At 36.2% G+C, this 14,345-nt stretch overlaps 1 protein-coding gene across 3 annotated transcripts in view; it reads left to right on the top strand.

The window, feature by feature from the left end:
* The window catches only part of STXBP6 (syntaxin binding protein 6), a 128,441-nt gene that overhangs the window by 88,681 nt on the left and 25,415 nt on the right, over positions 1–14,345 (top strand). For all 3 annotated transcript variants that reach the window (XM_074824530.1, XM_074824531.1, XM_074824532.1), the window contains exons 3-4: positions 5,686–5,816; positions 7,577–7,742. In XM_074824530.1, the coding sequence (XP_074680631.1) occupies positions 5,686–5,816; positions 7,577–7,742 (297 nt within the window). The remainder of the gene's footprint in view (positions 1–5,685; positions 5,817–7,576; positions 7,743–14,345) is intronic.

Genomic DNA, 14,345 nt, shown 5'->3' with positions numbered 1-14,345 from the left:
GAATGGAAATAGTTTTCCTGAAATCTACATGGTATACTAAGACAGTTTCATGTATCTGGTCCTAATTCTTTAATACCTAAGCAAGTCAGAATGTACTCATTTGCTCTATCTTACTTAATCCTCAGCTTCCTTTGACCGTTGGAAAGTTGCTTTAGGAAATTCTGGAAGTTGCTTGCCAGGACCATACTTTGCTTATAGGACTATGTGGCCTGAACAGTAGTACTTCAAACTACCTTGGAGCATTGCACAACAGCAATAATACAGGCTTCTACTATCATAAGGGATGAGGGGTCTGTTACTTAGTGTCCCTACCCCTGCCTAGTGCCCATTTCCTCACTGGGAATAAAACAGGGAGAGTAAAATTTTGAAATGTGGAGGAAAACAATTGTAAGATGGTTCTTGTGACAGAAGGAAGAGCTACTAGTGGTAGAGGAACCAAGTCTTGTTTTCTTGACTTTTGCTTTGAAATGGTATAGGTGAGAATAGCAAATGAGGGTCAGGCCTTGTAGATATCTTGTTGATACTGTCTTTTCTTTCAGCCTTTGTACTTTATGACATTTGCAAGAAAGAAATCTGTCCTGAGTTTCTGCAAATTTCTGAGGCATTTCCATAAATTACTTGTGCTATGTCCTCTGAATACCAAATTCAAACATGTTGCAGAATTGAGTAGAAATTGGTCAAAGAAACAAAAAAGTCACTATTTTTTTGACGGTCAGAAACTGCAGATCATCAGCCTAACTGGTAGCCATAGCTTACTAGGACTGTGTATGTGACTGTCAGGATTTTAGTCAGCTTTTTGCAAGTTGTTTTCTTGGTGACTGGGAGTGAAGGGACTTGCAGAGTGAGAATTAGATGTAATTGCACAAGCAGAAGTCTGGAGGGAGAAGACAGCTTTTCAATATGTAACTCTGGAAAACTGGAAAGTATAGAGAAGTAATTATCTCGGTCACAATCTATTCATAACTTTTTTTCCTTAAGAACTGGCTTGAAAAAAAGATGCATTTCTACCAGAAATACTAATACATAATTTTATCTATTTTGTAATAAAATCTGTATCAGATATTAAATAATATTTTAAATTAGAATGTGCTACTGCTTTGAAATCTGCTCTCTTTATTCTGACTGAATCAAAAGCTCTTTGGGAAACTCCTGGCTGTTTTTAGACTTACTCTCACTGTGAAAAGAAGAGTTTTGCTTTAGGGCAACGTTTCTAGAAGAAGGTAGGAATGATTAAGCTCTAGATACAATGACCATGAAATCACATCACACAGCGATGATACTGAGTTCAACTTTTTCTTCATCAGAGATCTTTTTCTAAAAGGCTTTAGACTGTCTTGAGTCTATTCTAAAGCTTGTTTCCATCATTAATTATTAACAGCCACCTTGAACTTCGCATCATTGATTATTTGTGACTTGAGGGTTGAGTATCCACTGTACAGGATTTGACATACAGATAGATTATACTGATCGAACATTAAATTGATGAATAGTTTTGGATGGAACTACACAGATAGCCAATGCCTTCAGTAGACTTCTTCAGGCCCATTCAGGAATGAGTCTGTCACTTTCACAAATGAAATAATTTCATAGATGAAAGTAATTTTTTGAGTGATCTTACTTCTTTTATGCTATTTTATTTTTTTTCCTCAAGAGCTAGTGACAGAATAACAGTAAAAGTTAAGGCTGCTTAAGTGATTAATCTGTGCAGTGCCCAGGTAAAAAAAATTACAGAATCACAGAATCATCTAGGCTGGAAAGGACCTTGAAGATCATCTAGTCCAACCATTAACCTAACACTGACAGTTCCCAGCTACACCATATCCCTCAGCGCTATGTCAACCCTACTCTTAAACACCTCCAGGGATGGGGACTCCACCACCTCCCTGGGCAGCCCATTCCAATGCCCAACAACCCGTTCTGTAAAGAAATGCTTCCTAATATCTAGTCTAAACCTTCCCTGGTGCAACTTGAGGCCATTACCTCTTGTTCTATTGCTTATTACTTGGTTCAAGAGACTCATCCCTATCTCTCTGCAACCTCCTTTCAGGTAGTTGTGGAGGGCGATGAGATCTCCCCTCAGCTTCCTCTTCTCCAGACTAAACAACCCCAGTTCCCTCAGCCGCTCCTCATAAGACCTGTCCTCCAGACCCTTCACCAGCTTCGTTGCCCTTCTTTGGACCTGCTCGAGAAATTCAATGTCATTTTTGTAATGAGAAGCCCAAAACTGAACACAGTAACCAAGGTGTGGCCTCACCAGTGCCAAGTACATGGGTAGTAAGATCACCTCCCCGTCCCTGCTGGCCACGCTATTTCTGATACAAGCCAGGATACCATTGGCCTTCTTGGCCACCTGGGCACACTGCTGGCTCATGTTCAGCCGGCTGTCAATCAACACCCCCAGGTCCCTCTCTGACTGGCAGCTCTCCAGCCACTCCTACCCCATTATTATTAGAATGTGAACAATTGCAGCAGTCACTGCCTGCTTCAAGACTTTGTATTTTTTAATTTCTCCCTTAGGCACTGAATGACTGAACTAACTACTGTAGACATAGACTGCAATGTGACTACAAATTTTGTGAGTCAGTCAAGCCATTTGTCATAAGATTCCTAATTACCTAGAGTTTGAGTTATTAAATACACAGATCCAAATTTAAAGAACATCCAAAACAAACACAGATATCCACAGTCAAGACTTGAATGACAGACATTGCTTTTTAAATATGCATTTCAAATCTGGTAATGAATAAATAAAATTTCATAGTGTGGTGGTTTAGAGCTTTCAGACTGCTTCTCAAGGCTTGGGTAGGTATTTAAGGAATTAACCATTTTTCATTATTTTATCTTTTCCATTCAAGTAAGGATACTTTAGAAGACTGAAAAAATAAAATATATTCTGGACTTCAGATGAGATGAAGTTGGACTATGACTTCAGTTTCCCTTAGCATTCTGTGATGAGCTGTATTGATTTGCTGCTTAAGATGCGAGACATGCACATGGTACTTGATTCTAGCTGAGGTCTGGAATTCAAATACATTTGTTTCTATGTGTTCCAAATGATGAGAATAGTGACTTTCCTGACTGTCATAGCATTCTTTAAAGCTAATTCTGATCTGACTGTTTCTGCCTCATATTCTCTGATCTGCTTTTGAAAGAGTATTTCACTTAAATACGTGCCTCTCAAGTTTTAACAACCTCTTTGAAACTTAATACTGTAATTTATTTTTATTTATAATGCAAAATGGTTAATGTCTTCAATGCCAGAAGAAATGGTGCTGGTTCTGACTCAGCACTTTTGGTTGTATGTTAATCTAGTGTGTAAAAAAAAAAAAAAGACAAACACCAAAACCAAACCTCATGATGTCTTCCATCATAAATTGCTGTAGCAGACTTCTCACACATTCTTTCTTACTTTACCAATAACTGTATGTTCCTTTAAAAAATAAATAAATAGAAATGAAAAATTTTATTTACTTGCATCTGACACACAGAAATACCATATGGAACTACCATCTATTGATGGGTTCCAAATAAATATGTTTTTCCACACTACTACAGCTTCATATTTTGAAGCATAATGTTAAGTACTGTTACCAAAAAAAAAAAAAAAAAATCCACACAAAGAAACCCCAGAGCAAACAAAAACCGCCACCTAAAATTGAAGCATAACTTAATAAAAGAAAATATTTAAGGTAGATAATAATTGTGGAAGACTTTAGCAAACACATTTGAATGACTTGTCAGAGAGGGACTATGGCTAGGAACATGTAATTGCTTCAAATTATTTTCACATTTAAGAAAAGACTTCTTACATGCTTGCAAGGTAACACCCACTCAGTGGCTTGTGTGGAAGTGCTCTAGTTTGCAAAGCAACATAATGAGCAGCTAGTGAGTTTGGTTTTCCCAGCTGCCAAAGGGTTTCACAGAGTTGTAATGACTGCCATACTACTGTCAAGCTGTCGTGGACTAAATGAAGGTTTTAAAGCATGTTTGCTGGGTTTGTGGGTAGCTGTTGTTTTGAATATTCTAGAAATGCTAGCTTTTTCCTAAAATAACAAGACATGAAAGGTGACATGCAACTAGATCTGTTTGGCTGTGCGCAGTAATTAGAAGTGTGAGACCTAAAGGGGGAACTGCCATTTTTCCAAGTGGATCACATCAGCTACCTTGAGACTAAATGTCTGCCTAAGACAACTGAGATACCCAAGACCCTGAGATACCCAAGACTCCCTCTTCTGTAGAAAAGGAGCCCTCTTGGCCTCTCCCAGAGTTACTGTGTGGTGGATGGTATAGAAAGAGTCATCTAGTCAAGATGTTTTTATAGTTGATCACCAATAGCCATTTTTAAGAGTTGCCAAAGTTTAGTCACTTCTTTTGCTGAAGTACAGTGCACTAACAGCTCCAGCTGAAGACAAAGCTGCTGTTCATTGATTATTAAAAGTGCTGTACAGAGAAGTTTGGGGAATTAGATTTTGCATATGTCAAATGAGCCAATTTATGGAGATGTTGAGATGAGACATTTAGTGTTTAACTATCATATATGTAGATTTTGATATTTTCACCTTGAAATGGTGAGCCTTGTTTTCAAGAGCACTAGAATGTATGTCATGTAGAAGACTCCAGAGAAGTGAGAAATTTGCTGTATTAAAGTTTAAGGCTACATATCTCGTAATTGATTATCCATGAGATACTGAGAGGAAAAAAATAGCGTTTGGTTACATAATTGTTGTGTCTAGTGGTTCCTAGTTTTGAATGCTTTGTTTTGCAGTGCTACTAGGGTTAATTCTATATGTGGCTTATGTATAGTGTGCACAATTTTTTCTTTTTAATACATGGCTCATTCAGCAGTAGATTATTGCCTGGTTTGCATGGAAAGAGAATAATCTGCAGATCTCAAAACTTGAGCCACTGTTAGATAGCCTTCTATTAGTACTGCTTTGTAGAAAATATGTGAAACTTCATGTAACGCTATAGAGTCTACTAAAGCGATCACTGTTCTTGACAAAAAAGACGTGAGTAAATATTAGAAATGGTGAATTTGTGGAAGGTAGGGACATAAGTTGGTGGCCTGCTCATGTAACTTTTGAATTCATTTCCCACTCAGTCGTGTGTAAACTTGAAGTAAAAGCAGAACCTGTATACACGATGTAACTATGGATAGGATGCCTGTCACCTCTGTTTTATTGATATTTAGGCTTGGGTGTATAGGCCATTGAGCAATCAATGAATCTTTAATCTCACTTCTTACTAATATCTAGTCTTCGCATTTCATTAATTGTTCTGATCTAGTTTTGCTGCTACCTTCTGATACTACGTTGGTTTTTTTTTTTTCTGTTCTGTACTATTTTAATAGAATGTGGAATGCAGATGGAAAGACCTTCGGTTTAGTTCTGTTTTTTACAGGGTGTTGGCATCTTAAGCCGATAATGGCTAGAATATATCTAATTTTGAGTAGTATAATGCTTGTCTGGCATTGTACCACCATTCTGACAATGAGGAATGTGCTTTTTAGTATGTTATCCAGGAAGGGGAATGTGTTCTACTGTCAGAATCAGTGACATGTGTTTACTTTGTGAGACATTATAGAAAATACACCAGCAAACCAACTACTGATACAGTGAACTAAATGGCATGTTTCTAAAACATTAAGCCCGTTTCAGTTATATGTTTTTTCTGTTATATGTTCAGTGACAAACAAGAAACCAGCTCAAGCATCTATTACGAAGGTGAAGCAATTTGAAGGCTCTACATCTTTTGTCAGGAGAACGCAGTGGATGCTCGAGCAGCTTCGCCAGGTCAATGGTATAGACCCTAATCGGGTGAGTTTGAACACTTCTAGAAAACAGAAATTGAGCTCTTTTACAACTGATTTGTGAGTCAGGCATTCTTTCGCAATTCAAAAGGTATCTGGAAAGATAAGATACACGTTTAAGTGTAAATTCTCAAAAAATAATTAAGTCAATGGAATATATGAAATAGATTTTAATGGGAAAGTTGGGAAGAGGCCGAAGCTCACAGTCATACAGGGTTTTTTTTCTTCCTGTCTTTCCCTACTTTTCTTCCTACTCCCTTTGTAAAGAGAAAAATAAGAGCGTTGTTTGCCTTGTCTTCAGCTATAAGTCTCTTGGGGTCCATTTTGGCATGTAGCGATGTTGTAAAATAGAGCAGTAAGTAGAAGTAAGGATAGGAGAGGTTACTGAGGTTCAGGTTTGTGAAATATTGTGAACCTTGCGTTTTTTCTAGGACATTCCTCTCCTCATATCCTTCTGCATTGCTTATCTTTTTCTACAAAGGGTGGTGGTGTGGTTTCGTTGCCAATGGCACATGAATGCTGATTTAAACCAAAAATAAAATAAACAAACCAACCCCCGCTAAATAGTTCTGGAATTATTCCTTTAATGTGGAATATACAGCCTGCCTTGAGCTGTCTCAAGACAGTCATACTAATATGCAATAAGCTTATGAATACATATCTTTAGTAGTAAACGAGCAGAATTAGAAGTTAGGAATGTGGCTTGTACTGTGTGATCACAAAGTGACTTACTGTGTTCACTGTACAGAAAAATGTTTGTGACTAACCCACTTGGTTTGTTCAAAGCTGTGCTCTGATCAGCCACCTAAGCATATTAACAGTGGTGCACCAAATTCTGTTACTACCCAGTACAGTCCTTTTTCTACAAAAAAGACGACCTTTGGCCACTGTCTTCTGAAATGCAGGGGGTGGAATTATATATTTCTTGGGGAAAGGGACAATGAAAATGAGAGCGGTGACAATAGATAAGGGATATGAGTTTTAGGCCCTTTCCCAGCTTGTGCTGCGCAGCTACGTAAATAACAGATACTTGGGATACTATCAGATTGAAAGTCCTGTCAAGTTCTTAAGCTTAGACACGTTCCTTTCAGACTTGTCTTCCTGTGAATTCCTAGTGTCATCAATTAAAAAAAAAAAGCATTTACTAGATTAGATTGCAAAATTATATTTAGCAAATATTGCTAAATGTATAGCAATACTTCTTGCATAAAATTCATTTATTTTGGTAGTTGATGCATGGTATAGAGCTGGACTTTGATTTGTTCTGGGAGTGCTCTTTTCTTCACGTGATCCTGAGACCTAAGCAAGACTTTATGGTAATACAGTAAATACAGTAGCTAGGACTTGCTATTTGTTTTCCCTTTTTGGCTCGTCATCAAGAGCAGAACCACATGTGTGAAAGTAGATTCTGTGCTGAAAGTCACAAATCCTTGTGTAATGTAGAAGACACAAGTAACTGTATTATTGTAGATAACAAGGATTTCTTAAGAGGTTCCAACTTATAATTTTTTGGTCTAAAGTATTTTTGTTTTCAGGTATTTTTGTCATAGCTGAATAGTCCTCATTAAAAATATCTGCAAGAAAAAAACTTCCTGCCTTACTTTTTTTGCATCCAGAAACATGCAAAGGAAAAATAATCCCAGGGATGGTCTTGAGTTGCATGAGCTTCCAACATAATAACTTCTAAAAAATAATATTTCTGTATTACTCTCCAAATCATTTATAAAACTGGAATAATAGTAGTGTGTTGTTTTTTTTTTCTTCTAGGATTCCCCAGAATTTGATTTACTATTTGAAAATGCCTTTGACCAATGGGTAGCAAGCACAGCTTCGGAAAAATGCACATTCTTTCAGGTTCTACATCACACTTGTCAGCGTTACCTTACAGACAAGAAGCCAGAATTTATCAACTGCCAATCTAAAATTATGGGAGGTAAGTCAACTGAAGCTGGAGTGCTTTGTGCAGTTGGACATGAAATGATTTTGCACGTGAGTTACTCTGTGTTCAGATGAGCTCACAGCCTAATTACATCTTGAAGTCATGGGTCTGAATATGCTAACTTGACAGTAGTAAACTTCTAGGCTTCAGCATTTCTTCATCGAGCACCACTTCACACTCTTCTGCTATTTTTGCTCTCCTAGTCTTCAGTTCTAGAGGCAACGTCCCCTACACACCTTGTCAGAAGTCATTCTCCTCCCCTTTTAGCAACCCTCGTTTCAATTTGTGCCTCTACTTTTGTTTATCCAGAAGCATTTCTGGGTGGCCTGAAATATTTCCTACTAAAAGCCTGTCCTGTGTTGCCATTTCCTTACACATCTGTGAAAAAGTAGTTATTACTAAACTTCCCATGGGTTTTTTGGAATTTGCTTTGATCTTGACAGGAATCAGTTGGTTTAGAGTTTTTTTACATTTTGTAAGTCTCATATCTTAAGGTGAACTTCCAGGATTACACTAAAAAAATGTCTGGTTAAATAAAAAACATCTGGTTAATATGTGAAATTGGTATTTACCATTCACTTCCTGAGCAACAAAAACTGTTTTTTGGGGAGGATGTTCACATATTTCACTAAGTATTCTTTATGAAAAAAAAATGGTTTAGTTGTTCCCTTAAACTGATATCTCTGAAAACAGTCATAGTCTTTTTGTCTGCTCTAAACCAGAACACTTTTAAAAGTACGCCTCCCATGTTCTTCCCAGCTGGAATAAAAAAATGTTTTTTCTCTTAATGAGTCTCCAAACTGTAGAAAAGTGCAAGCTGCCTTGGGGTTCTGTTTAGTTGTTGTTTCTTCCCCCTAGTAGACATCAATTATAAATATGCAGAGCCTTACTCAGTTCTTTCTGGTAATTCTTCTCTCTCATAAATCTAGAATACATTACTGTTTGTTCTTTTTTCTGTCTGTTATTTGTCTTGCATCCGTTTCCTCTAAAACACCAAAGGTAAACTTGAGGAAGGGGGAAATCATCTCCAGTTTGGTGCTTACATTTTAGCTACTGACACTGAGATTACCACTAACTTTGTGATCATAAGTCAGAACTGTTTTGTCAATCATTCTTTTCTTTTAGTGTCTTCTCAAATGAAGAAAAAAGGCACAAAATTTCTTTCAGACTATCTTTTTATTTTTTTTAATCCCTTCCACATTAATAGGATTTCCTTTTTTTCTTTTTGGTGTGGTGGGGAGGAGGGAGGAGCAGTTTCTGCACTGATGGGAGAAGACATATCCTCTACAATTTTTCCACTTTGTATAGAAGAAATCTCATATCAAGCCTTTGTTTGTCATCTGTTTGCTAATGATGCTCACTTCCATCCTTCCTGCTAATGTCAGTATTAATAAACCACCACTCATTTCAGCCTCTAAAATTATTTTATTCTCATAAGCTTGATCTGTCCAAACTTGAGTTCCTGGTTCAACTGACACAAATACTAACCTTTATCCTAAACAAGTGTCATCACAGCGGGGGGGAAAAAAAGAATGTTGCCACTGAGGTTCATAAACTTTTGCTTGACTTCTACTTTTTTTAAAACACACACTGAGTCCTACCATGTCCCATGAAGCACATTCACATTCTCTCTATTACCACTTTGTAGCTAAAATGGGCTTATTCAACCATCCTCTGGTACCAGATGGTGACTGTTTCCGTATTCCTTGCCTGTCATTCTGACTGTGCACAGATGCAGTCTGTGTGTGTACACACACGGTACAAGGCTACGGACATGGTACAGGGCCAGGGACTAATAAACCTCCTCATGGATAAGTGCTTCTGCTGTTCTTCTTGCTGTCAACTTTTTGCTCATACTGGGTTACAGACTCCCTGTAGATAAGTTTAAATTTGACAGAAACTATAATAACTGTAAACCAAGTAATAGTTGACCCTAAATTCTAGTGACTTTCTGTGTGCCAGCCTCACTGAGCAATGGAAAATCTACCAAAACTTTTAAAAAGTCCTCATTAGCAAATAACCAATATCAATAATTATAAACAGCAATGCAATCATACTTTTGGAAATTGTCTTGTAATACATAAGGTGCAATAGTCTGTTTAAATGTCTGCTATTCCTTTCATTATTCAGATTGGTATTCTTAATGCAATACTGTTTTCTACAGAAATACTGTATCTATACTATAATTACAAGTTTTATAGGTGTGTACAGATAAATTCTTATTCAGTTCCAAAAGCATTGTTCTAGCACTCATGCTGGTATTTTAAAATTAGTTTTTCAAACTAAATTTTTTTGACTTGTGGAAAAAATTTTGTGCTCTGTTTAGCATTTTTCCTAATGTTCTAGTATACATGGGAATATATTTCATTAATCTTTCCATCATCTTCAAGAACTTTTGCATAAATAATTGTCATAGCAGCTTTGAAATATCTCCCAATTAAAGCCAGGTGTTCTTGGTAATGTGTAATACTGTGAAGTTAGTTCAGTCACTGGGTTATGTTAGTCGGTAGTTGGGAGGGTCAGACACTGGAGTGAGATACCTGCAGTTCTGCTAGTCCTTGTTTGAAGCCCAGGGATGGGCCAGCTGTGTATCAAAACCCATTTAGTCTGAAACCTTCAGTATTGAAGTTTTTTTATGGAAAATAGTGAAATGTGTTGTTGGTCTCAGATTCATCCTGACTGGAAAAAGTAAGGTCCAACTGTAGCCAAGCAAACCAAAGAACATATACCTGACGATATAGCTTGAAATTAATTAAATTCAGTTCAGAATTTGCAACTTGGTTCTTTTGTTGGGGTATTTTGCTAATTAGCCAAAACAGTATATTCATATCATTCTTACACCTTAGTGCGGTCAGATTTCAGGTGAAGCCTGTCATTTCATCTTCTCCAACAAGGTAGCATTTATGTTTTAAGTGATATTCTTCTGAACTTTCTGGAGGATGTGAAAAGTTTTTTGGAAGGTTAGTCAGTTTAACTTCTAATACCCTACAAGTATTTTTTAAAATACATTATGAGAATATATATGCGCGTACACCCACATGCTTATATATGTAATTATATATAGATATGCATATCATATATGTAATGTGTATCTTGTAGCTAATGCATATTTTCGAAACAAAAAAAAAATACCACCAAAGAACACTTCCTCCCAAGTGGAACTGAAGATGAAAGAACTTAAAGGGTTTGTTTACAAGCTTACTTACCTTATTGAGCCTTATTGCTTCCTAAAGGATAGGAGTGAAGAAAGTGAAATTCATGCTGCTCCTGTTTCTGCAGGAAGTGCTTAGGAGCTTAGCTGTAAATATGGGTGTCCCTGTGGAACTGCAGACCCTCTTCGTTGCCTTTCTTCTTTTACCTCCTCACACACACACATGCACTTTGCACTACAGGCTGGAGCCCTGTCCCTGATTCTTTTCCTTCAGAATCATTTTTTGCTTTATTTTCATTTGAGTATCATGTAAGGATATAGTCTGTAGAGTTAAATAGGCTAGACTGTTTTCTGTAACTTGATTAATGACATTAGTAATTAGAGCAATAATGAGAACTGATTAAAGGTGCGGGTGCTAATTCTGAGAAGAAGGAACAAATTCAAATTTAGGAAGATCGTAACAAGATTCCTCCCACTAGTATCTTGTACTAAATATTTCGAGTTTGTCTTTTGTTTAGAATTTAGAAGAGCACTCTCCATAGCTTATGTACATTCTGGATGTTACCTTGGAGAGGGAAGGAAGGGCAAGCATTTGGGAGTAGAGGGTTTTTTAACTGAGGTAGGAAGTATTTTCCACTTTTGTATCTTACATACAGGTTCTGATACTGGAGTATGTTTAATTTGGAGTATCCTTCTGTTATGTTAATTGCTATTCAGCGGCCAAGTTAATCAGGTTGTATTGCTTTTCCATCAGTAAAGTAAAAAACAAAGCTGGAGATGAGTGGTGTGCAGAAATTTTGTCATCTACAAGTTGTGTTCATTAGAACAACTTAATTCTTGACATAACATTAGCCTGACGCTGAAGATGAATTTGACTCTTATTTCTGGGTAGAACCTTGTGATACAGCATTTGAAGCTCTTCAAAGATTAATTCTGGACCTGTAAGAATAAACAGTTGCTGCCACCTGTAGTTACATATTAGAAATGCATAATCCTTGGAAAGGAGTAAGACCTAGGGTTGAAGGAAGATTGTGATCTTGAGATTTTGTTTTTTTGTTTTAAGCTTTGCCCTACATATATGCTTTGGTTTTAACAGTCATTCTGCTGAATTAATTAAAATACTCTTAGAAGCCCAGTAATGACATCTTTGCCTCTGTAACCTTTTCTCTAGGACAAGTGGCAGGCGTTATTAATGGATCATTCTTTTTCTTCTCCAAGAATATATTGCCAGTGTGAGAATGGTAATGAGTACTTCTTTTTTCATACACTATTGACTCGTGTTAGCTTACCACATTTGAGACCTGGTAAGCGTATAGTGGTGTTTACCATACTGTGCAAGATTAATGACTGACTAAAGGAGATAAACAAAAATTTGCTGTTAAGAATTAGGATGGGAAGACAGACAATTGCTCCCCTCCCTCCTGTCAAATACTTGGTAGTTGTTGGTTTTAATTCTTAACTGATAGCCATTGGGAAAAAGTGTGTAATTAAACATAGTATTCTTACAGATTTTCCCTTTGTAAATTAGTTGTGATGCAAATTAATTATTTGACCAAAAAACCCCACCCCAAAGTAGCTACTATATTATTTTTGTGGTGTTTTACTATTTTGAAATTACAAATCAGATAAATCTTAGCAATGTTTCCATGCAGAAAGAACAACTTTTTTTGCATTTGATTAAGATAATTCTTGCCAATATATACTAAATACTCAGTTGTTTGCTTTAGAGAAAATAAAGGCCACTGTCAGTCTGGAGATTGAAATATTAGAAATACATTTTCTGCTGCCAAAGACCGTTGCAGGTGCTTGCTTTTATGCTTTGCATATTCATGTCAAGATTAATTCTGCTTTACCTTTTTTTTTATTTAACTGGATGGGTTTTAGTTATCTTAAGCATAAAAGCCATGTGTTGAGATCAGAATGGATAAGAATATTTGAGTGCTTGTTCCATAGAAATATTGCATATAATCAGAGCTCTAAATTAACTTTCTAAAATGGGAATCTTGGGGAAAAAAGTACATTATGTTCTTGTAAAATCTGTAGGGTTACATAAAATGAGAAGGGGCATTTGTCATTATAAAGGTTGGTTCTATTTTGATCTGTATAACTCTGAGATGAGATAATATAGAAAGCATTAAGTGAGATATTTTCTTGTCTTTTCTGAAGAATTAAAGTCTGAGTGAGGTGTTATCTTCAAGATGCAGAATATTACTGTTTGTCATAGAAATGGGAAATTTTCTTGTGTCAAATTAGCAGATTTTGGTGCTTACAGAGCCAGAATGGAGTTCTGTGGTTTTGTAGCAATTAGTGATTCTGAAAATTCCTGGTTGGTTAGAATTTCATTAGTTAGTACTGAAAATATGCTAACTTCAGTTAGTATTGATTTTTATAAATGTATTAATTGAGAGTTTAAAGTTTTCAAGTCTAAACAAATTTCTCAGTTTAGAAGAGAGTAAAGGTTGTGGTAGTACGAAATTGATCCTAATTAGGTATTTCCTTAATTTATAGCTAATCCATAATATACAATAATGTTCTGTCCTGGCACCAATGCCAGTATATAAAAACATCAACAAGAGAAGTACATTTGAAAGAGAGAAGACAAGTTTTTTTTAAAATTCATTTGTGACCTGTCAATTTGGCTCTTAATATTTGTGCTATATATTCTCCAGACTTTAATTATTAGTTTCTAATTTCTGTAATTTTGACTAAACTTTAAACTTCAGTACTGTATTTTGGAGGCAGGAAGGCAGGGACATCAAAACTATGTGGTGATGTTGAACCCTAGAAGAAACTGAAACGTGTGAATGTAATTGGCTTGAAAAATTATAGATAATATCTTATCCTTTTATTTATGGAATATTTATTAGCACTAAAACGAGGTCAAGAGAAAAAGATCAAAAAAACGATCAAAAAGATCAAAAAAAACGAGGTCAAGAGGAAAATAAAAAAAAACTTAGCTTACGAAAATCCTTCCTTTAATGTGCTGCCTCTGTAAAAACATTTAAAAGATTAGCTATCTAAAAATATGAATATAATAATAATTTTTTAATAAGCAAAGACTGGATGTAATCTGTTATTTACTTGTTCTTCTGATCATCAAGCAAATTAGTAGTTATTGAGGCTTAGGGGATGACTTCGTTGTATAGTTATTCCAGTGTGCCTGTCACATCCCTTTGAGAAGGTGGTAATGCATACACCTAGACAGACCACGGATCTGATCCATTGTGGCAGTTCTATTTACTTCTCTATAAATAAAATACAATTGGTTTATAATGCAGTTCTACTGAACTGCTGTCCTATCTGTAGTGCATTCCAAGACCTTTGAGTCATACACTTGTGTATATTGTGTGTCTGTGCCTTGGTAAGTATTTTCCTAGGAAATTGCATTTAAACTGAATGTATTGTTTATTGTGGCTTGCAAGTTACTGCACTGTCGGTTTTGGTGC

Source organism: Strix aluco, chromosome 4 (genome assembly GCF_031877795.1).
Source record: "Strix aluco isolate bStrAlu1 chromosome 4, bStrAlu1.hap1, whole genome shotgun sequence".
Classification (NCBI taxonomy): Eukaryota; Metazoa; Chordata; class Aves; order Strigiformes; family Strigidae; genus Strix; species Strix aluco.
This window is presented reverse-complemented; position numbering and strand designations above follow the sequence as displayed.